This window comes from Lampetra planeri, chromosome 27 (assembly GCF_965212315.1).
Source record: "Lampetra planeri chromosome 27, kcLamPlan1.2.h2, whole genome shotgun sequence".
Classification (NCBI taxonomy): domain Eukaryota; kingdom Metazoa; phylum Chordata; class Hyperoartia; order Petromyzontiformes; family Petromyzontidae; genus Lampetra; species Lampetra planeri.
Window position 1 is genome coordinate 2576712 of NC_136133.1, and position 25221 is coordinate 2601932.

Below are 25221 nucleotides of genomic sequence, written 5' to 3' on the forward strand. Positions count from 1 at the left end.
ACCCAAAGAAACCTGCGTTATGGAGTTGGATCTTTGCACTGCCCTCTGCTGCTCGCAACGCTGACTTCACCTGCTGTTATGCCTGCTGGTGATCACCCAACTCAAGCACTCACTACCCAGGCTCAAGCCTTCTCAGTGTATGTGATGTCACGAGATCGAGCTCATCTCGAGTGCCTCATCACATTGAAAATCTTGTTTTTACATAAATGTGTTTGTGTACTGGTTGCTCTCGCGCTAAGGAAGAAGGGGGCAGCACAATGGCCGCATCGGCGCCATAACGCGCGGCGATATAAACGCTCCGTTCATTGGTCATAAGCTGGCCAGCAACAGCCGCTGTGATTGGACCATGTGTTTTCCGTCGTAGGGTGGGCGTGATCATTCGTGATTAAAAAAAAAGGAGGGTGGAAGGGTGGTGGAATGTACGATTATGAATTAGTAAAATGTTATCTTGATTTGAAGCTTTCGTGACTGCAGAAATCCATACTCTTTGGTTCTTTTGGTAAAGTCACGTAGGTAGAAATAAAATAAAACAAATCATGACGTTTCGATCGCAACACAAGCAATCTTCATCAGATGAGACAACCCCTACCTCAGCAGTTTTCTTGCTGTGGTTGTCTCGCCTGACGAAGATGGCTCGTGTTGCAATCGAAACGTCGTGATTTGTTTTATTTTGTTTTAACCACGTGACTTTACCGGAAGAACCAAAGAGTATAGTAAAACTTAGTTAAAAAACACGAATAGGGCCACGATGGGTGGGAACTAGACCGTTTTTTTAAAGTTTAATTTTGAAAAGTCACGCGAGTAGGCGAGTCTGTGTAGAAGTTTTAAGCTCGTTAAGCTTCATAGACCAGAAGATATTAAGCGTCAAAGATTCCAAAGAATATAAACAGACAACACAGCAAGTTCAATAAGTGTGGAGTAAACGATAGAACGTTACCTGTAATCGTTTCTGAAAATTCAACTTCCTCCGTGAGGTGGATTTCTATTTAAAACGTTATCGAGTTAAAACGTGTCAAGTTGTTTTACATGACGTGAAAACTTTATTTTCTCTCATTAAAGGGCTGTTGATCCATGTTAAAACCGATGCATTTTATATGTGTACATGCATATATAAGCTGTCTATCTACTTCTAAATGGCCATACTTCACCACACTAAAGCATTAGCGTCGTTGTGGAGACTATACGTAACAAAAATAAATAAGACTATCCTACATCAATAGCTGTCCCTCAAGATCAGGGGTCGACAAACTGCGGCTCTTTTAGGACTGCTTCGTGACGTTATTAAGGACCTCCGTCTCGTATCCACCACATGCATTGGGGCTCTTGAAATATTGAGTTTCTTAGCGAATTTGAAAAATGTCTCCTGTTATTTTGGTTGCCCCAACCTTGCTCTAGATTTAACATAAAAGCATCCTTCACATTCCCTGTCAACCACAAGGCCTCCTGGCAATGCGTAATCCCAGCAGCACTGGTTCAATACATTTATACTCTGGACTTGTTTGATCCGTGCAGGTTAAACTAAACTATTAACTAGTGAAGAGGGGAGGCCCAGGACGAGTTAAGATAACACTCGCCACTGATCTTAGAAGTCTGAGTTTTTGTTGTTTGTCTCTTAACTCTGATTTCTAAAAAAAACATTAGTTTAAATGTTAGATTAGTAACACTCTCGCAGTAGTCTGGGTAAAAAGTGGGTTATGTTTTGCGCTATTTTGGCCAGTTGCCTCAAACACTCAATAAATAAAATGGTGGCTGGGAATGAAACTCAGATGCCCGGGTTCAGAGTGTAGCAAATTAACCACTGTACTACCACTCCACCCCAAAAAGTTAATGTAATATAACAGCCTTCTTGGTTCTTTCGGTAAAGTCACGTAGAAGGGAAGTAATAAAATAATAAAAATAAAACATAATAAAACAATTCTCACGACGTTTCGGCCACAACGCAAGCAGCCGTCCTCAGGCGAAGAATGAGAACATTATCAAGCTAGGAGCTTATGTAGGTGTAGCGAGGAGGAGCGCCTTAACAAAAGAATGTGCATATGAAGAGGAATTTAGCATACCAATGGGCAATGAGTAGGAGGTGGGCGGAGGGGTTTCAAAGTCCCATTATGCCCATGCATTATGCAGGATCAACAGCACCACGGGGGGGCGCAAGGAACAGCGTTAATAAAGGAAAGGAATGTTAATGATATGTAGCTGCATTTACCCAACAACCACGTAGAAAACCAAAGTAAAAACTACATAAAAAACTAAAATATAAACTGATACTTACTATACTCTACAATAAGCTGAGTTACTAACAACAAATAATAACTTACAATTCTACGTCGTAAGAAGTATATAATATACTTCCATCTAAACTTTATTCTCTTAGCATATACAGTACTATATACTGCCATAGATAAACCCAACATTAAATTATATACTGTATTGCTGTAAACCACCCTATACGTTATACATTTTAATATAACACTATGTATTATTCAACTCACCCTAATGTGTATCGAAATGGTTTATTACGTCCTTCCAATGATTGCTAAGCCTGAATCCATCTTCTCGGTTAAAATTGTCTCTGTGTTTGTATATGTGGATCGCCTCATGAACGAATCTCTCATGATAGCCAGATGGCTTGCAGAGAACCTCCGTCCTGGAGAAGTCAATGTCATGTGAGCCCACTGAGTTGTAACAGTGGTCTGCCACGGCTGAGGTGTTTGTCCTACCGTGTTTTAGATCAGCTTTATGTTCACGAATGCGGTCTGAGACGTGTCGTTTGGTTTCCCCAATGTAACTGCTACCACAGAGGCAACTTAGTTTGTAGACGCCAGGGTACTGTATGTCTGGAATCACATCTTTTACAGACGGTACCAGATCACGGATTTTATGTACTGTGTTGAATCGGACCTGGATCTTGTGTTTAATCAGGATTTTGGAGATCTTTTTTGTGACCCCAGCAATGTAGGGTAAGGTGATGGTCTTGAAAGGCTCCTCAACAGGATCTTTCTTGATGGTTGGAGTGATGGCTTTGCGGATTGTGTAGTCGGAGTAACCATTAGCCTTAAGAGCTTGGCGTACGTGTTTGAAACGTCGTGAGAATTGTTTTATTATGTTTTATTTTTATTATTTTATTACTTCCCTTCTACGTGACTTTACCGAAAGAACCAAGAAGATGAATCCCTGCAGTCACGAAAGCTTTAAATCGAAATATAACAGCCCTTAATCTATCCACTGCTGGCTACTGTTTAATATTTTCAAGTAAAAACTAAGTTAATCAACTCCGGATCTATTTCCCTATTACGTGATTTAATTCTGCCACAATTTGTATCCATTTCCTTCATCTTATTTCTATCATCTATTGTTCTTCTCCCTCTCTGAAGACTGTACTACATTGTTTTCCTAGATCTCAGCTTCGGATGGCTACGATTATGTGCGTATGTGTTGGTCAGAGGATGTTGTATGCCTATTTTGATCGATTCTGTAGTGTTGACATTTTTTTTCACCTGGTGACGACCGCTTGTGTTGCGATCGAAACGTCGTGGTATTTTTTTCACTTTATATATATTTTTTCTATCTACGTGGCTTTACCGAAAGAACCAAAGAATATGTTAATTTTTTAAAAAGTAAAACGCTAAATATGGGATTGGGTTAGTCTTATTTAAATTACAGTGCCGAGTCATTTACAGTATAAGGGCAGTATTGCCACTTTTGACACGAATCTTTGTGTGAAACACGTCTCGTGTGCGTGGATGTTTGATGATGAACCCACTTTGGAGTAGGCTTCAGAGCCGGCGCGTGGCGGCAGTGCCCAGGTAGCAACTGCGCACTTCCTTAATGTTCTTTATGCAAAGCCACCCAATTTATTGAGCACATCAAATGTGATTAATTCTGGGGTGAAAATAATGTACTTTATACTTTTTAGTGCAAATAAAAGTGTGTGCATTATAAAAGCTTGGTTTTATACAGTTTTTTTCCGTGTTAAATCAATCACGCCCCCCCCCGCACCTGTGCCACCACCACCATCACCGCAGGCGTCACGTGATGCTGTCACGTGCTGCTGCTGCTACCTGCACGCTCTCGGAAATCCCCTTCGCTGGGTCGGGGATTTTGTAATTCCCCTCCCCCCCCGTGAGACTCCACACTTCATGGTCTATTGATTTGTTTTGTGAAGTCCAGTATTTGGGGGGTTTTGTTGCCATCGATGTACATTTTTTTTATGCAAAAGATGATTTTCAACCGATAAAAGCACTGTATTACCGAAGATATACATTGTTTTGTTCATGTCGACTCTATTTAAACGTTCATAATCAGTTTAACACGTAGGCTTTCGCGACCAATATTATTCATAATCAACGTTTAAACGGCTTGAAACGTCAGACCCCTTCGGTCATCTTCTCGAACATCACAACTCCGTGCAGGGCAACAGAGCTACGCTATAGTTCTTCCACCCACCAGCTTTACACACTCAATCTCACCCTAACACGCACAGCCCTATTGATCTACAACCCCCATCAAGGACACGGCGTGAGGCGGCCCTCATCCAGCAGTGGATTCACATAGTGCTGGCACAACATCCATACAACACAGCAGACAGCACTGTGTTCCCAGACATCCACACCAAGAGGGAGGGGGGGTCTCAGCCGCTCACCTGGGTCTGCTCCTGAGTTGAGTCTCCTCCTGGCCCCCCACGTCTCTCTCTGAGGATTGTGAACGAAGTGCGCAGCTGCTGCTGCTACCTGGGCATTGCCGCCACGCCCCGGCTCTGATGCCCCGCCCCCAAGGGGCATTGCCGCCACGCCCCCGCTCTGATGCCCCGCCCCCAAGGGCCATTGCCGCCACGCCCCGCTCTGATGCCCCGCCCCCAAGGGGCATTGCCGCCACGCCCCGGCTCTGATGCCCCGCCCCCAAGGGGCATTGCCATCACGCCCCGGCTCTGATGCCCCGCCCCCAAGGGCCATTGCCGCCACGCCCCGGCTCTGATGCCCCGCCCCCAAGGGGCATTGCCGCCACGCCCTAGCTATGATGCCCCGCCCCCAAGGCCCATTACCGCCACGCCCCCGGCTATGATGCCCCGCCCCCAAGGGCCATTGCCGCCACGCCCCCGGCTCTGATGCCCCGCCCCCAAGGGCCATTGCCGCCACACCCCCGCTCTGAAGCCACGCCCCCAAGAGGCATTGCCGCCACGCCCCCGGCTCTGATGCCCCGCCCCCAAGGGGGTTCATCGTCAAACAGCAACGCACACGAGTCGTTTACACTATGAGATCTCTTTTACCAGTGGCAAAATATAATAGTAGGTTTTTACCCTTTTAACTGGTACAAAACTGACACCTTTATTCAAGGCATCATGTTTGCAATGACCACAACACAAGTAGTCAATAAAGCAAACAAAAAGAAGCAACTCTGATAAGGATGATAATATGCACTGTCCTTGAAGTTGATTGGCCCACACCTGAGACGGCTTTCTTTAGAGCCTAGTCCCCATTGGTGTAGGGCCAGATGACACCACGAGTCGTGTTTAACACAAAAATCCCTGTCAAAAATGGCAATACCGCCCCTATGGCTGGACATGATTACGCACTGTAATCTAAATAAGACGACAACAATCGCATCTGTAGCATTTTACTTGTGTAATGACCCCAAGGCAATGTGCAGCCTCACGGCTATTGTAAAATAAAATCATGAGGCCTCCTTTGCCAGTAGCAAAATACAATAATAGGTTTTTACCCTTTTTCTGTCAAGAAAATTTAAGGGTAAAAAACCGATTATTATATTTAAAAAAACCAACGTCTCCTCCGATTGAAGGAAAGTGGCCTCTCCACAGGGTTTGGTCGCGAAACGGGGCTGTTGAGGTGATTGGCGGGAAAGTTTTGAGGGAGAAAAAGGCGGGAAAACCAACGGCGGTGGTGGAACCCAGAGGCGACGGTTTGGATCCGTTAGAGGGAAAGGACGGGGATTGGCTGAGGGGAATGGGGTGAGGGGGAACATTCCAGAGAGGGGGGGGGGGGGCTGAGGGGTATATAAGGGGAGAGCACGAGGCGTGGGGACGTACGGAGGAAGATTCGAGCTGGACGGCAGTCAAGAAGCCTAGGGTCCCTTATTGGCGAAGTCTGTAGTTGGGGTTCCCTACGGTGTAAACTAAATAAAAGTGGCTCTTATGATTCTTGTCGGATTCATTACAAAAGTATGACACCTGTTCTTATTTTTCATACTTTGATACTGGCAAAAAAGTCCCATTTCGTTACTGTATTAACGAAAGCAACCACAAAACACAGCCTTCTCTAGCAGCCAGTATCACGGCGAGGTCGATCCTCTTGCAAAGCGCGGGGAACGCAACTCTCATCCCCTGGGAAAGTCACGCTCAGTGAAAGTTTTCTAGGGGCCGTCCATAAATGACGTCACGCGATTTTTGACCCCCCCCCCATCCTGCACACTTTCTAATCTCACTCCATCAACTCAAGATAATTTCCTTCGTTTATCTGGCTGTCACTCCATTATTCTTCTTCTTTACCAGCCGTCCATCATCCCTTCCTGTGCCAACTTACTATTCATACGATTTGGATTAACATGCGTATGTTCTATAATCTGTGCTCTTTCAATCTAAATATAATTCGAAGCATGCATCTCTCCATGCTTCGCACATTTTCAGTTTTATCTATAGAGCATTGGACATTAATCCCCTTGTTTCTGAACCATTTCATTGCAGGTAGGATGCAATTTTGATGTTACTTTTCAATATGAAGTTCAGTTTTCTCTCATCCACCTGTTCATTTAAATTGAATCCGGTCCGCCATCAATAACTGCCTTAGGAACACACTCTTCTGGCTTTTCAGATGTGTCCCTTTAACAGATATCTACAAATGTTTCGGAAAAGTATTGTCAATGACCTTTGTTTTGCTCAGGGGGTTGCCATTAAAAATTATGCATTTTTATGTTTATCTATGTGTGTGTTCCTGTCTGTCTTTAGTGTTTGTGTATAGCCTGGGTGTTTGTTTCTGTGTAGCCTGTGTATTAATACGTATATTTTGTGTACGTTTGTAGATGTTCGTTTTTCGTCTGAGTCTGGTTGCACGTGTTATGAATATAAACGAGGCTCTTAAGGCTAGAATGCACATCTCTAAATCCATTATAAAAATGAGCAACTAGAGAATGCAAGACAAAAATGATCGAGATGAGAGCAGGGTCTTCCTCCGTCTTTCTGGGAGGGAGGAATTGTGGATGTGCGTGCACCAGTGATGTGAACATTCATGATCCGTGTGGATTCATGACCCACAGAGCTTGCAGAAACTCGCCTCCAATAGGCATAGGACAAACCTTGTGAGCAACATACTGAGTTTGGTTGTGTAAAGTAAACAATCGTTCAACAGTCTTATTCAGTGAATAAGTACAATTTCCCCAAATGTTGTAAAGCATTTGATAAATATTTTCAACACAGCCAATGTATAACAACTCAACACATAACACAGCTATTCACACAAATCCTGGAGTGTTATTTCAGTACATGTAATGTTTTATTTTGACACCTACATTTTCACAGTATAAGGCATATTCGTTATTTATGCATGTGTAATGACGCCAACACACGCTGTACTCAGAACCCTTCATGTGACACAGCACCAACTCTAGGCCCGTCTTCTTGCTTGTTCGTTGAAGCTCGTACCCTCTCCCAAAGTCACCTCCCCTTGTGCTATCCTCTTTTATTCCTCTCGAACCGCTCCTCTCGAAACTTCTCCCAGTGTCTCTCTCTCATCCAATTCTTGTCCTTTTCCCTTAATGGTCTCAACCGTTGCCTCAACTCCCAACCTCCGCTTCCCACCTTTTTAAGTTCGAACCTCTCCTCCAATCCCTTCAAACCGTGCTTCCCGACCAATCATCATGGAAGCCTCTCTATGCCAATAGGAGGACTTGGCCTATTTCTTGTTACAGCAGCCCTTTTGCCCACTTCAGCAATTGTTTCTTGCTGTGGTTGTCCCACCTGATGACGCCCGAAACGTCGTGATTTAATTTATTTTATACCTACATGACTTTACCGAAAGAACCAAAGAGTATGGATCCCTGCAGTCACGAAAACTTCAAATCTAGATTCCTTGAAGTCTGTTTGGCTGCACATTTGCTTGGGGTGAGTGCTTCCTAATTTCGGTTAATTTCACATGCTTAACATAAAGTCACCATTAATGAAGACCAATGACAAACATTCCCGGCGCTGAGCATCCTTCTGCTAAGGAGTATGTTTTAATTGTTTAAGAAAAGCAGTAGCATTTAGTGACAACCCACGACTCGCAAGAGTAAATAAAAATGGGTTAAACATTGAAAGTGCATGTGTAAAGTTAGAAAAAATGTTCTTGTAATTCTCATCCCTTGTAACATTAGAAAAAAGCTCACAACTGGTAAAAACGAATGTCAACTTAACCTGTAACAACGCAATGGACAGGTTGTTAATGTAATCCTGTCACACCTGAAACTAAGCACATTACCTTACCACTTGTGCTGTATTTGTAACTTTAGGCTAGAAATACCCTTGCTGGCTGTAAAGGCCCTATGTGCTCTCGATCTACGATTCTTCCAGTGGATTCCCTATTTCAGGGGAGGGGGAAAATTCATTATTAAGAGCCTATATTTTTTAATTCGCTTTTGGTGGGTCACACATTAACAGACTTCAGTAAACTGAAAGAGGCCATAGAGTCGTCACCTCTATGCGATGGAGATTGGCCCCCATCGTGGCAATGTGGAATGTATTACATGGTCTCAAGGAGATTCTCAGAGCCACCCTTTTGCTCGCTTGAGTAGGGAGCCACTTTGTATGATATTCACACGATTGAGCCCGCTAACCTCTGAGTACTCTTAATAGCAACAATTTCCACTAATACATGAAGCATAACAGCTTCTTATTTTACTATCCCATTAAAAAAATTCAATATAACGACACCTCCCATTATAATACTTCAATTAGGAAAAATGTGCAATATGATGCAAGTAACATTCTTTTTTGCAAGAATATGAGCTCCATTGTTCCAATAAAAAAACAACAGTATTGATTAAAGTGTAGATGAAGGTCACTGGAGGTCCATAAACCATGAATAAAACCCATGATATAGGAATGGTCTTCAAATCCAAGTATTAATAGAGCAAATTTTACTTGCTGCAAAATCAGAATTGTTAAACATGGGGCATCTGGATTATATGCGGCCCCACCCACCACCATCCTTCAGCCACCCTCTTCTCCTTCTACAGCTTGCGGAGGTCGTCCTCCACCTTGGTGAAAAGGCCACGCATCTGCACAGGAGACACGAGACACAGGGCGCACACGCTCACTTAGAGCGACACTCGGCGCATGAGGTGCACATCACCACGAGGTGGACCGCCCGGAAGTGGCCGTCATCACGAGGTAGAGTGTGCACTGTGCGCCAGGGCTGTTCGTGGGAGACCTGTGGACTTCAAGCTTAAGTCCCTCATCCGTCAGCCCAAGGCTCAAGATGATTCATTCCATGGCCCAGCTTGAGGGCAGCCCCATGGGTGAGCCCAGGTCTGGACTGAGACCAAAATCACCTCAGTCGGCTAGAGCAGCCTTTGAGCAGTGCTTGGAAGATTATTTTGGCAAGCTGTCTGATTAATGATTACTAAAAGTATTAGAAGTGATGCAAAGTACAGGAATACCATACTTAGTATTACAATAGTAATGATTTTTAACTAACTTTGAATACCTTCAAATGCATATGCATTATGTACATAATACCAATATATGACAAATGTTCCGTGATATATGAAATGGCTGCCGTTTTCAATTCAATTATTCATTTCTGATTTGATTTTCAAGTGAAAGTATAAGCAAAGCAGCCATAATCTAATTACACTCTGAAAACATCGTAACAATAAAGTCATCAACCAGCCTGGGGTAGCCTGATTACATGATTGCCTGTGGCCTAGTGCAGGCTGGAGAATCGAGTGGATTAGGCCCACAGGGGTGCGTGGGTCATCTCTACGACACACAGCCGCGTAGCGGACGCCCTCGTACAGGGACGGCGCTAACGAGAGATTCCCCGAGCCAGGAGTCGCACCTCCTGGTCGACGTTCAGCAGCTGCAGCAGCCGCTTCCCGTCGAACTTGGCGAACTTCTCGCCAAACTCCTCCAGGCCGTTCACCTTCAGCCAGAGCTGCACGTCGGCCCTGCTCCAGCCTAAGGGATGGGAGCAGCCATAGAAAGATTATCCTAACCATCGAACAAAGACGGTCGCTGTATCGCACACTTTCAAATAAACTTCTGTGGCTGTCCGGAACGCTCTTCCTTTCGATATTAAGAAGCCACTGGTGCTATGTACTTTTACTTAAGTCTAGATTGAAAACTCATTTCTTTAGAACTGCTTTTTGTGTTTAGTTTGTTCTTCCACCTCCGATTAGCACGATTGGCTATGTACAGTGCGAAAGAAGTTCAACATACATGCATCCTGTATCACCAATGTTTATTTATAAAGATTACTGTGAAGATTTTGTGTACAACTATAACCATGCAGAGCAGTTGTGACAGGCTGTGGGGGCTACGTTATGGGGAGCCAAGGCCAGTGCAGTAAAATCCACTGTTGTATCGTACTTCTATGCTCCCACATCCATACTCTAAACCTACAGCAATTCGCACTGACAAGTGTTGTGAAGTATGGTCAAACACCTACTATGGCCTGTGTGGCATGGCAAAGCCCTCATCCAGCAGTGCACTGACAAAGGGCTTTACATGTACAAAGTTGATTGGTGTCCATTTACTCACCTAAATCAACGAGCAGCTCATAATGAACATAACTAAGAGTTTATTTGTTAAAACTCCCATAATGAGTGTCACTTTTCACAATTTTATTCTATTAAGTGCAGTTTTTATGAATTGTCAAGTTGGGAAATGTATCAAATGGATAATAAAATACATCCTTTTATAAACGCCTATTATACAGTACTAACAAACAGGGCAAAAATTATACTATATTTTATAAGAAGATGGCATTTTAGACTTTGAACGTTTAAGGTAAAAACAAATAAAAGTTATAATCACGAAGCTACAGTAAAAGCAATGCATAATTCAGTGCCAGTAATCACGATATATTTTTTGTAAAAAAACTAAGTTACTCAACATGTATGTGTAGTGCTCGATTTGACAAGACAGCTTCTTGCTTTTCTCTCTCACTTTATTTCGCTAATACCGATCAACATTCTTCCAGCTAACACCAATCAACATTCTTCCCGTGCGCTCTCCGCTCGCTCGCCGCGTTCCACCGGCCTCGCTCGCTCCGCGTCTCTCCTCCGTCGACTCTCCTCTCTACTCTTTCCGTCACAGTTCAGCCGCTCTTTATCGGCTGTCCCGTCACACTCAGCCGTATCACTATCGGCTTCTCCGCCACTCTCCAGCTGCTTTCTGCTGGCTTCGCCGTCACACTCCAGCCGCTTTCCGCTGGCTTCGCCGTCACACTCCAGCCGCATTCCGCTGGCTTCGCCGTCACACTCCAGCCGCTTCTGCTGGCTTTTCCCTTGCTACCTTATACCTCTCCACTGATACCTATACTTCTGCACTGCTTCTGGCTCCGCTGCTTCAGCTCGAACATCCTTCTCCCAGGCGCGAACTCCCGTCTGCTTCAAAACCCCCCTCTCTTTATCCCCAAGCTAATTAAACTCCAATTAATCGGTGGCATCTCCCGCGACGCCCGTCGCCCCCTAGCCCCCGCTGGCACCTGCATGTTTTGCCAGACAATGCGGCGCCACTTAGCGACAACAACAACTTCCGGCCAATCAGCGCCCTGCGTCTTTAATCACCCCCTACCACCTGTTACTGTCCTCAGACAGCGTGGCATCACATTTGGACAATAACAACTCCCAGCCAATCAGCGCCCTGCGTCCTTAATCGCCCCCTACCCGTCTCTGGCCTTCTCCTCACGCCTAGCGACAATAACAACCTCGACATCGTTTGCTCCCACTGTACTCTGTGTGCGCGTACACCCACACCCGCGTGTGGTGCGTATTTCAGGCACTACATATGTACACATTACGATGCCAATACTTGAGTTATTACTCTTTGGTTCTTTCGGTAAAGTCACGTAGGTAGAAAAATAATAGATCACGATGTTTCAATCGCAACACAAGCAATAGTCATCAGGTGGGACAACCACAGCAAGATAAACTGCTGAAGTAGGCGAGAGATCTGCTGTGGCACGAGGTTATTCAGGCCTCGGAAATAGGGGGGGAGAGAGAAGGGGAGGGGAGGAGGCGGAGCAGAAAGTGGAGGTTGCTTTGATCTTAGAGATGTGTATTGCAACCCAAAGACGCCTTGTAGAGAGGTACCTCGGCTGCACACTCTGGGCATGTTCCCAGCTTTTGGCTTTCACCCTTTAGTCCATCTCGACCACCAGCCGTCATCTCTTATAATAAATAATGGCATGCCCTACCCTATACCACTTAATTTTTTTACTTGTGTATGTTCTCTAATCCATGTGTTCCTCTTTTTGTTTCACAGTGTTATCAGTGTCATTCTTGCACGTAATTTAGTTGTTCCATTTTGTTTATCAATGTCAATATTTTACAAGACGTACCCCAAAATCTATATGTATGCTGATATGCATACTTCATGGAGAAAAAAAAAATTTTAAGCGTTGTTTTGGCACACTGCAGTAAGGTGTTAAAATGTAAGGTCGAAATTGAGCAGTGACATTACTACAGCACATCTAACTTAAAATGATGTTTTACTCACTCATGAAATGTATAACCTCTGCGTAGACAAACTGGGACACACAGCATAGGTACATATCTATCCAGTGATAAGTCCGTTTGTGTTTTGACTTGTGTCTTTTAACGGGGCTATTAACTAACAACGCTGTGTAATTCACACTTTACCAAGCTAAGCTTTGCTCAATATTTTGCAGAAGGCAATTATTACCATTTCCAAGCTTGAGGAGTTGTCTCTTCCCATCTGTTATTTCAAGAAAATAAACACGTATTAATCTTCAGTTATTTCAAAGGGCAATTAATATACAATTTAAAAACATAAAAATCAAACAAGTTACACTCAACGATTAATCCAGCTCAATACTGTGATTACCAAAACATCGCTTTGAAGTAACTTACCAAAGCAGAATAACTCGGGAAACTTAAAAAAACATTTTTATATATATTTATGCTTATTTTTTACCTGGAGACAACTTTAGATTCTTGTTGGCAAGATGCTTTAGTTCATTTTTCTCAGCGTCTCCTTTGAGGCACTGCAGTGAAACATCAATCAGCTCATTTAGACTTCATCACTGGCAACAAAGTTGTCTGCAAAAGCGACTGTGATCTGGCGCCTACTCAATGTGGTTGTTGGCCTTGTGGTGTGTACTTGGGCCTGTCTGTTTTGGAAAGTAATGGTCACACCTCAGGATAGGACTCGGTTTCTCTTACTCGGCAACACAGTGCTCAGCTACTGCACCATCCTAGGTGTTACTTTTATTGCCCTCACCTGGCCCATGATGTCGTGAGAATTGAGAGCTCTACTTTAACTCCCCATACCTAGCTCATGATGTCTTGAGAATCCACAGTGCTGTTTTACGCTCCCTCACCTGGCCTGCACTTTGCACCATCGACACGGCCGCTCTCTTGAACCTCGTGAGTGGCCTGGGCTTCGGGTCCTCTCCTGCGGGACATCACACGCACATGGGTGCCATAGCAATGAGGGGAGGGAAACATGGCAAGTGACTTGTACTCATTGTAGAACCAAATGTAAATGGACGTACAACTCATGGCTCACTCTCATTACATACAAATGGGCTGAGCTAGCACGCACCACCTCACACCTTACTGACGGAGCCAGTGAGAATGCAAGCAGGCGTATCCGGGTTTTGACAGCTTTTAAATATAACACGGGATTGTGACCAAGAGTGCCGATGCTGGTCTCAGTCACTGGGGTTAACAGGGGCTGAATCACACAGCATGATGATGGTTGTGGCAAATAGAGAAAGAGACGAAGGCAACTCAAGATGCGGATGACAAGCACAAGAGAAGATGCAAGCAGTGACTCGGATAAAACTGTGGAGCTGACGATAACGAAGGAGCTGGACACGATGATTTTAAACTCGGCCCGACGTGAACGCCGCTCGCGGATGATGTGCGTGAGTGCAGTGAATCGTGGCCGCGTCTGCCGACCTCCACGGATGATCTTGAGGATCTCGCCGTCCTGGGCCACGTGCTGCAGGATCCGCGTCGCGTGGATCTCGGCCGCCGCGTCCTCGCATTTCTGAGCGACGCGGCTCACAACGGGGACGGCGCCCGCCTCGTAGGTCTACATGGGGAGAGACGCGACAGTCTTCTCTTCTCTGCACTCGACACACGGCCCTACGCTGCGTCCTCAAAATATTAGGCTAACTCGCAGGGATTGGGTGCCCTGTGCTATCTGTTTTCTTACCATAACCATGTTACATCCATTTATAGCTTTTTAATTATCTGTGAGCTCAACAATGTATATTAATCATACGCTTGTTTGTGTTTGTCTGTAACGCACCGGATGACATCACACGAGATTGGGGTGAGGTGGAGGAGAGGGATTCATGATGTCAGATACACTGGGGTGTTCAGAAGAGGAACGGGATGAGATTAGCATGATGTGAGAAGGGCTTGATGACGTCACGAGACGTAGACGTTGAAAAGCAGGGAGGGGTGTTGGCGTCACACAACACTGGTGAGCTGCAGCAGAAGGGTGATGGCATCACGCGAGATTTGGGTGAGTTGGTGAGGTGACATCATGAGACACCGGAGTGGTGAGGAGAGGGGGCGGGTTATGACGTCACGCGACATTAGTGAGGTGTAGGAGAGAGTGATGACATGAAACACGAGTGGTGAGTACAATATGTTGATGACGTCACGCAATATGGGGGAGAGGGTGGTGACGTCACACTTTATTGGTGAGTTGGAGAGGGTTGATGACGCCATGCTAAATTGGGGTGAGGTGGAAGGGAGTGATTACATAACGCAGGATTGGGGTGATGTGGAGAAGAGGGGTTGATGACTTCAAGAGACGCTGCGGAGGTGACGAGAGAAGTAATGCTGTCACGCGAGATTGGGGGGACGCTGTGATAACGTCACGAGACACGGAGGGAGCAAATGGGGGTGATGTCACAAGACCAACTTCGTTCCCAGAGGATTTTGTTAACCGAGGTATGACTATTTCACGGTAAGATTTCTCATACCGACGTGATTGACTCTGCTAGTAGAGAGCAGTGTAAACGGATGCTGATCGTTCACTTGCCTTCAAGCGGATGCCAGGGATGGTGCTCAGGACGGCCAGGGTCTGGTAGAGGACACTTGTTACGTAGCGGACATCCTCTATTGGAGTGTACATCTTGTACGTGGGTTTATTCACTGCGTCAATCAACCCGCTCACTGTATCTGTGATGGCACACGTGTTTATTACACTATACAAGCACACACCATGTTTACATTGTTACCTGTATTGCTGATATAATCGTGCGAGTTCATTTAGTTCAAAAGTCGTGAACTGTTAAATCAATAAGCAGCTCATGTAACCGTAAAAGGATACTCATATATGAACACAATAATATATTAGTGTTCGCTACAGTAAAACACTCAGGAAAAGGAAGAAATACACACTATAGTGTCATATTTGATTATATTAGAAATGCACTAAGTACCTTTATTTACATTTGATATATGGAAATAAATATTTTCAAGTTCGTGACTGAAAAAACCACTAGAGGCATCAACAAAGTTCAACAAGATTGTTTTAATTTCAAAGTGAACTGAGGTAAAAACATCCACCTCCACTTACAGAAAACATGTCAGTTTAGCTTCTCCTGCTGAGGAATCCTCGTGGCCTGCAGAGCAGTGGCACTGAAGAGACAGCGGAGACAAAACGTGCGTCTTCATCCACATGGGTACCTGCGTTGCTGTTCAGCAGGTCCGTGTCCTCCTCGCTGACGATGCGAGCGAGCATCTCGATGCAGGCGATTCTGCTCGTCTTGATGGGGGCTTTAGCCACAGACACCAGCATCGCTGTGGCCTGCTCCTGTCTGAAGCACGACTTGAGGTCTGGATATCCACTTATGTTGAGCAGAACACCGACTGCCCATGTGATAATGCTCCGTCTTTCCTAAAACAATTACATGGAGAATGATAATTTTGTCGCCTGAAAAAATGTCTACAGCAGTCAACATTTACATGTAGATATTTTATAGTCTGACCTAAATATTTAAGATCAAGAGGCCATCACATTAGTGTGGACAAGTCATGGCTAAGAGGGCGTTTTCTTGTCTGTGATGGGGGTCCCCCCACTTCAGAGGAAACGAGTGTCGCTGGATCAATAATAGTCACTTCACCTGGAAGTGGAATACATGTGTAGTCTATTTCCTAATTCGGCACCTGACAAACTTGTGTAGTCAAAGATGATCGTACTCAGGATGTTATTTTAACAATGACGCTCTTTAATAATAATGAACAACAGCTACAAAGCACGGCTCACTCTGATTCGCACCAAAGCTCCGCCTCACTGTCCAACAACGGCGGGAAGAAAACTGCTCCGCCGCTTTTAACATGACGATAAATGTAAGTTGTCTACACATGTTCTATGGGCAAAGGGGCTCATGTGTGTATTACACGAGTGTGATCATGTGATTGTTCAATTATTTTTTTTTGGCGCGAGTTATTTTTGCGTGCGAGCCAACACGTGCGTCTGTATATTAGTATTGTCTGTGTATTTATACTGTGTATCTGTGTGCGTGTGTATTGTTGTTTTAATGTATTGTATTGTGTACAGTAGTGTGCGGTAGAGTCTGGTGTGGCTTACTGTATAGTGTTTGGTAGCGTGTTGTACTGTAGCGTGTGGTGTACTGTGACTTGTACAGCTTTAGTGTGCGGTGTACTGCAGTGTGTGCAGTACGGCACAGGTGGTGTGCGTGTGCTACAAGCTGCGTGTGTGTGTTACAGGTCGTGCTGGAGGCCTCATCCAACGAGCGTTTCAGAATCAGAATATTTATACTGGAGGAATCCGATGAGCTATGAAGCTATTTTGACAGATGACCAGTCGAGGCGGATAAGAACGTTACAACAAACACTACAAAAACACGATAGGAGTGCAAAGTACAAGAAAGGTAAACAAATCACCCAAACACAAAACTAAACCATCCCCATCCTACCAGACAAAGCCCACTGAGGTATTAACTTATTTTTCAAAAGCGACCTGGCCACAAATGATACCTCAACAAGGTGGCTTATCATTTGGACATTTATAGCAGCAAAATCATCTATATAGTCTAAACGCACGTTTCAAAATATGAAGGCAAAAACCGGAAAACCCGGAGAAAAAAATCCACCCGACCACGGGGAGAACACGCAAACTCCAAATATACAGCAGGCGTCAGGGTCAGGATCGAAATCCCGACCTCCTGCATACCAGGCGAGGAAGATTACATCTTACCACCATGAATAAATAAAGTATATACATTTAAATTGCATGAATTCCAAAGCTTTGGATAGGCAGTACAACAGCAACAGCAAAAATAGTCCGAGACCACTGTTGTATATGTTGGTTATCAAAATTTTGATGTGTTGTATGCGTGCGTGGGTGAAATTATTATGTTGTATATGTGGGTTATGAATATTCAGTGAAAATAATAATAATCAAATGAAATTTGGTCAAATGTGTAATTATCCGGAGGTATGTTAATTATGCCAATTCGAGAGGTACTCGTAGTAATTATGCGAGTGGGTGTAATTATGATAATGCAAGTCGTTATGATAACCAGACCCCGCCTCGGTGACGAGGGTGGGTTATCGATCGGAATAAGGCAATTAATCGTATGCAGTTATGCAGGTGTGGTGTAAGTATGCAAGATTAACTTAGATTAACTCGGCATCGTTGTCTAGGTTCGTCTCATTCTCGCTTATATTTTAGGTCCCCGGTTCACCCCGTTATCGCTTTAACATTTACTGAGTATGTATTAGTGTGTTTATTAAGGTCACCAAGTTCAGATCTCAACGCAGAAGCAGATCTTATGCATAGATTTCAGGAAAGAATCACACAACCACTTCTGTATTAATCAATTTATTACTAATTCAACCTCAACTATGATATAGTATGCGAACTCTCAATCCCGGAACGTCAACACGGCATCAATACAGTATCATCAATGATTGTCTGATTTCACTTGACAACGGCACATGGATCCCGCATAACGCGATGGTTGTTAGTGAGAGAGAGTCGTTAAAACATGCAAATACTATGCTAAGAAAAACCTTAACGTTAATGAATGATTACTCAATATTATTCATGCAGTACCGCCCTCCTTATTGATCATACGCAACCCTTATCACGTTGTTAGCACCTTGGGTCACGGGACAGTTGAATATTCTGTAGAGGATGCGAGTACGTGCGGCGATTATGACTGAAAGATACTTGAAAGATTATACGGCGATAAAAAACACAATCAAAAACAGTTATTATTCTTAAAGGCACCAATCTCAACAGATACATCGGCAGGTTATCTGACAACAGAATGGCTCGGAGTAAGGGCCTGCGACGGTGCTCCTTTTCCGAAGATCGTTATCTTATCAAGTTTACTAATTGGGGACCAGATCACCTGAGAAGGATCTGGTGGGCCACCACTCCCCACGTGAGCGTGGCTCGGCGGAAGGAGGTGCCAAGAATCAATTCGTATTGATGGATCTGTTGGGAATTTATGCGATTAAGAGTACAGCCCACTAAATATTAAAGATAAAATTACGAATACACTTATAAACGACGGATGGCCATCACTCGGTCTCGAGTGTTTTTGAGTGGTAAGAGTTGTCTTGAATAGTCAGTTTCGGAGTCGGTTCTTTATGTCAAACAGACGCCTGGTGGTCGTGTGGTGAGGGGGCGGTGCGCGTCATACGTATCAGTCGCTCCCCTGTCACCGTGGTGAATTGGTTTGCCCGTTGATACGCTGTCGCAGCTCGGAACCTGGTCGGTAGGTGGCGCCCACAGCTCGCTCGCAGCGTGCAGTGTTGGGTCGTCGCCTCGTCGCCAAACCGCGATTCTGGCGGCAGCAGAGACCTCCGACTCGGCAGAGGTTGACCCACGCAGGCCGAGTTGAGCTGTCAAGCGGGTCTTGCCCGCCTGCAGAGGAGATGGGGAGCCGCTTGAGTCGAGCCCCGAGAGCCGGCTGAACTCGGCTGAGTCCCAGACGAGCTGAAGAGTCGAGCCGACCCGCTGGTCGCAGCTCGCTCCTGAGTCGACCCTCCCGGTCGAGCTGAAGATGAGTCGAGCCGACCTGCTGGTCGCAGCTCGCTCCTGAGTCGACCCTCTGGTCGCACTCCTGAGCCGACCCGCTGGTCGAACTCCTGAGCCGACCCGCTGGTCGAACTGGTTTCCAATGCTCAGGGTCCTTTCTTTTATGCCGAAAAATCCCTTTGGACCCTGCCCACAAGGCGGGGTTTCTTTTGATTTACTGTGTCAGGATCCGTCCGTAGGTAGGTGTGTCCATGTGTGTCCGTACGTCCGTATGTCCTTGTGTACATCACCCACGGTATATTCCGTTGTCATATTCCCTCCATAAAATCCACGAGCAAACAATCAGGTGTTACAAATTGCCTCGAGGTCGTCTCTCTGTCTGGGTGCGATATTATCTCTTGGTTGGCCTTCTTCATGAACCAAAACACAGACGTTACAAATCGTCTCATAGGCATCTTGTCCGTGTTGCACCACCTGGAGGGAGGGGCACACTCCCTCCGACCCTCACTGACGCACAAAGAAATGGGTAAAAGTTTTAACATTTGTCCCTTACCATTTCACAGTTATGATTCTGTATGTAACCTAAGGTCTGTCATTTCCCATCGTGGTGCTTGACTCAAGTGGAGGTGTTTCCCCGAGCGTATACACTCCTATCCCGCGCTGCGGGGATACAAAGACGGCCGGGATCTCCCTTCTCTCCGACCCTGGGTTTAACATCGCTCTTTTATTATGTATTTTATATTCGACCTGGTGGTGATTCATCCCGTTATGCTTCGGGTCGAGTTGTATATAAAGTATTAAAGTATGGAAATAACGTTTCATATCAATAACTTTAACCTACCCTGTTGTTAAATTCCGACTTTAACGTGACTTTAATAGCAATACAGAATAATTGAGCTTTTTGTCTTAACTTAGGCGAACACGAACTTCTGGTGACCCCCGCAGCCTCGCTGTTCAGCTGAGCCTGCAGCCTTGAGAGACGCACAACACCCTTCACTGTGGTCATCCAACCTTCTGCTCTGGGAGTGTTATTAATTTCAGGACAAAAGCCCCCTCACGTTCAGACGTGCAGGGTTGTTAATCAGCTCCCTCCCCTGTGTACACAGCCTTGAGCTGGGTTTATCTTGGCTCCCTCAGCTGCAGGAGAACAAGGCGTATTTCTCCTCCCTGTGTGCACGTGTTCCAATTAGCTCGAAATCCCTAAACACACAATCAGTGATGACCCCCGGCCTTCTGTGGCCGTGATCCAGACAAAGGCGCCTCTGCTTCCTTCCATTGCCTTCGAGTCGACACTGCCCCATTATTCGCCCATGTGCTGAGGTCATAGATGATTGGGCTTTTTGCCTTAATCTATGTCTGGCTGACTCTCCCACTGTCTCTGCCCTTGCACGGGTGACGTGCCCGTTCATCAGGCCTTATCTTTCCTTGAAGCAAGGTTGCAAATTCTGCCATCCTAGCCCTCCTCCCGTTCATTACTTAACAACACCTGGTGTTTTGCAGTTTGCTGCTTTTTGGTGTGTTTTCATTCATTATATATCAACCTTGGAAGAAGGCTAGGATACAACACCACAACAAGACAACACACAGTCCTTTAATAAAAATTGTACATTAAAACACTCAATACATTGCTTAGGATTAAATTTACAAATCACATTTGCAAATGTGGCTGTATCCAACACTAATCTTCTACTTGAGAATATTTTTGAAGGAAGAAGTGGGGAAACAAGGTTGTTCCAAAACGTTGGTGCTGCAATGGCAAAGGCTTTGTCACCTATTTTGGCTCCTATTTTGGCTCCTGTCGCCCACATGCCCAGCCACAGCATGCCTTAGCTTCCGTTTGGCCGGATAGAGTGGGCTTAATGGGCACGATAAGGGCTTCACAAGATATGGACTAATGTGGTTTGGGAGGATGTGAGTGAACTTGGCGAACACTGGTACCAGCAGTGTCAAGATTGGCCTCTATGGAGGAGGCTCGTGAAGGACGTTTACTGGTCAGGAGACAGTCGCCCTCCAACAACAACGACGAGCAGAGGAGCGACGCTTACAACAAGCGGAGCACCGGGCAACTAAAATGCAGCAAGTTGGCACAGTAGGGGCCACAGCTGGTGCATCTGCCAGCCATCTCAGTCAACCCATGGCACTTGGGTCTATCCCACGACCTCCTGTAAGCGAGCCTTCGACACTTCACGTAGCTTCAAAGTGCACCTGGCCTGGCACAGGTGCCATGGTGACGTCACCGCCACTTAGTGGCCAATGGCAGGTATTGTTGTTCAATTCCGCATCAATTGTATTTGATTAAACTTGAGTTTGAACTTGAGTTTTTGTGCTTGTGATCTCGGCTCTGTATATACAGTGATTTCAATCTCCGCGTTGAAGGTTCTCGTCCGATAACGAATTGCGCTGGGCCTACTCAGTCATGCTACGAGAGAAATGCTGCTCATGAGCATCCGCGTGCCTGCTCATGGGAATCATGCACGTGACGAGCCCGAGCCAACCAATCGGCAAAGGTGACAAACAGTTTGAGGCTACAAAATCCTTTAAAGACTACTTATAAAATACATAATGTATACACATCAGTAGTTAATAAAAAACATGCAATAGAGTGCTATATAATTAAGTTAATGCGAATATTCATGGCAACTGTAGACATTGTTTCAAGTGTTTCCATGCTCAAACAAGCTTTGTATCGTGCTCATATCTATTGGTAGCTCTGAGCCAGTGGTGAAAATTCCACTCGAAGGCGAGAGAAGGCTCAATCTCTCCAAGTGACATGCACTGTTGATTTTCTACAAAGTGGTACTTATTTTATTGAGCCGACAGGGATTGTTGTATGTTTGCCATTTCCAAGAATGAACATTTTAATGTGATACTGCCTATTTTTTAATACCACATTTCCTTGTATATCTATATGGTACTCATTGCATGGCTAGGGTAGAAAACAATAGTCAAGCCATCTACCATTCACCACCAGTGCGAGAACTTAGGAAACACAAACAACAATTCTTCATGAAGCTTGTCTTATTTACCCTATGTGGGAATGGCTAAACTATATTATCTGTGTGGCCCGAGAATGAGCCATGTGGCAAAACACAATAAATCTGCCAAACATTCCAGGAAAAATCCTAGAGCAAAGAGGAAATATATACAATAAGTCTTGGCATTAAAACATTAAAACACACAATAATGACCGCACATGTGGACACACATATCATGCAATCACATTGTAACTTTTATGAAAGGTGACCTCACGTACCAATACATGACAGTGCAGCACAGGGTCATAAGATATTTAAATATGGCCACTTCGCATGTTATTATCAACAATCACTTACCAAGATGTAAAGCCACGAGGTCTGGGTTAATCATGTGCAACTTGATAACGGAATTATGGCAGTTCATGTTGAAGTGTTGAACATAAGGATCAATCAGTACAATCTATTATTTTTCTTTCTTATCTATAAAAGTCTCCGCAAGCGCTTGCGGGGGATTTGACTTTCGGATGGTGGGATTTTCGTACAAGCCCCGCGGTGGGAATAGGCTATTCCGTTTTCCCATCCGTCAACTTTAAATTACTTTAATTAGCGATTTAGTGCCATTCTTATTTTAATGATTCTCTTATTGCGCGAGCTCGACCATACCAACCGATGACAATTGCGTGAAGGGGGGCGGACCCTGCCAAGTGATGCGCGTTCGGTCGAGCTCATGGCCACACCACGGCACTCTGTCACGTGAGTACTTTGTGCTATACAGTCACCAAATATACTGCTGTAGAGTCAGCATGTACTACTGTAGAGTCGATAAATATCTTCTTGGTTCTTTCGGTAAAGTCACGTAGAAGGGAAGTAATAAAATAATAAAAATAAAACATAATAAAACAATTCTCACGACGTTTCGGCCACAACGCAAGCAGCCATCCTCAGGCGAAGAATGAAACACCCCAAGCTTGGAGCGTATATTTAAGCTGGGTTAGAGGGGGGGGAGGTGGGAAGAAGAGCGCCTAAACAAAATCCTCCCCCCCCTCTAACCCAGCTTAAATATACGCTCCAAGCTTGGGGTGTTTCATTCTTCGCCTGAGGATGGCTGCTTGCGTTGTGGCCGAAACGTCGTGAGAATTGTTTTATTATGTTTTATTTTTATTATTTTATTACTTCCCTTCTACGTGACTTTACCGAAAGAACCAAGAAGATGAATCCCTGCAGTCACGAAAGCTTTAAATCGAAAGTCGATAAATACTGCTATAGTCAGCATGTACTACTGTAGAGTCGACAATACTGCTAGAGTCAGCATGTAATACTGTACTCATAGCAGGTACCACCACTGTCGCTTGCCCTACTGTCATCATAGCAGCTTACACCACAGTATGCATGCACTGCTGCAGGGAAAGCAGGTACCACCACACTATGCACTGCTGTAATAATAGCACGGACCACCACAGTCACTATGCACTGCTGTAGTGAAAGCAGGTACCAAAGTGCGTATGCACTGCAGTAGCTAAAGCAGGTACCACCATTGTATGCACTGCTGTAATCATACCAGCTACCACGACAGTATGCATGCACTGCTGCAGGGAAAGCAGGTACCACCATAATATGCATTGCTGTAATCATACCAGGTACCAGCACATTCAGTATGCACTGCTGTTGTTAAACCATGTACCACCACAGTATGCACTGCTGTTATCATAGCAGCGACCACCACAGTCAGTATGCACTCCTCTTGTGATACCAGCTACCACCACTGTCAGTATACACTGCCTTTGTGATAGCAGGTTACACCAATCACTAGGCACTACTGTAAGTGATACCACAAACCACCACAGTCGGTTTGCACTGCTGTAGTTCAAGCAGGTACCACCACAGTCCGTATGCACTGCTGCAGTAAAAGCAGGTACCACCAGTCGGTATGCATTGCTGTAGTGATAGTGCATACCGTCTATGTGTGTGTGCGTAAGTCCATGTGTGTGTGTGGTGTGCGTGTGTTGAAAATTACTCTTTTTATAATTCAGTTACTTCTTTTCACAATAATAATGCCTGCGTCTAAGTCCATGTGTGTGTGTGGGTCGATGTGCATGTCTGCGCCATGTGTGTGTGTAAGTCCACGTATCTGTGTGTGTGCGTCAATGTGTGTGTGTGAGTCTGTGTCAGAGTCGATGTGTTTGTGTCAGTCGGTGTGCGTTTGTGTTAGTCGCTGTGTATGCGTCGCTCCATGTCGGTGTAAGTACATTTCTTTCTGTGTTTTTTGGTCCATGTGTGCGTGTGAATCCATGTTTGTGCTTTATTGACCTGCTCAAGGCCTATGATACCATCAGTAGGCCTGGGCTCAGGGTTGCTCTTCGTGCTTTCGGAGTCCCTGACCCTCTGCTCATGATCCTTAAGGACCTTCATGATGGTGAGCGGCCCCACGTCAAACTACGTGGCTGTGAGTCAGAGCCATTCCATCTACACCTTGGGGTGCGACAGGGATGTCCTCTGCCTCTGATATTCTTTTACATATATTTTGACCACGCAGTTCGTTAAGCCTTCAATGCCTCTACCGGAAAAATTCACATCTGGTGCAGATACAATGGGAGGCTGATCGATGCCCGGGTACGGTCAAGGGATGGCTCCCCATATTGGTCAACCACGTTATGTATGCCGATGATCTGGTAATTAATGGTCACTCAGAAGAGGAGTTGGACGCGCTGCTGCTGAACCTGGAGCTTGCCACTAAGAGGTGGGGCCTTACCATCAGCCCCACCAAAACTAAGCACCTGCCTGGGTATTTTGTACCATCGGACAATCCACCCCCACAACTCACAATTGGTGATGGGCCAGTTGTGGAAAGAGTGCAGAGTTTCCCATACCTGCCCAGTGTGCTTATGACCGGCTCCGGTTTAACACCAGAGGTCTCACTCCGAATCAGTCGAGCGGCATTATCTTTTCATCGGCTGCGTAACACTCTGTGGAAGCTACCTGGTCTCTCGCTCCGCACTAAGCTCCACGTCTTCTCACTCACGGTCATTCCCTCCCTTC

The 25221-nt window shown here is 45.2% G+C and overlaps 2 protein-coding genes across 5 annotated transcripts in view; both read right to left on the reverse strand.

The window, feature by feature from the left end:
• Positions 1-4729, reverse strand: part of LOC144728005 (uncharacterized) — an 87316-nt gene extending 82587 nt beyond the window's left edge. For 2 of the 3 annotated variants that reach the window (XR_013587466.1, XM_078607198.1), the window contains exon 1: positions 4640-4729. The gene's annotated coding sequence lies outside the window, so the exon portion shown is untranslated. The remainder of the gene's footprint in view (positions 1-4639) is intronic. The other variant, XM_078607197.1, reaches the window with a different exon arrangement.
• Positions 4730-7475: 2746 nt separating this feature from the next.
• The window catches only part of LOC144728007 (uncharacterized), a 44569-nt gene continuing 26823 nt past the window's right edge, over positions 7476-25221 (reverse strand). For both annotated transcript variants that reach the window (XM_078607199.1, XM_078607201.1), the window contains 8 exons: positions 15883-16093; positions 15233-15372; positions 14134-14269; positions 13551-13624; positions 13145-13214; positions 12893-12925; positions 10044-10162; positions 7476-9261 (listed from right to left, as the gene is read on the reverse strand). In XM_078607199.1, coding sequence (XP_078463325.1) covers positions 9214-9261; positions 10044-10162; positions 12893-12925; positions 13145-13214; positions 13551-13624; positions 14134-14269; positions 15233-15372; positions 15883-16093 — 831 coding nt within the window. In that variant the 3' untranslated portion in view covers positions 7476-9213. The remainder of the gene's footprint in view (positions 9262-10043; positions 10163-12892; positions 12926-13144; positions 13215-13550; positions 13625-14133; positions 14270-15232; positions 15373-15882; positions 16094-25221) is intronic.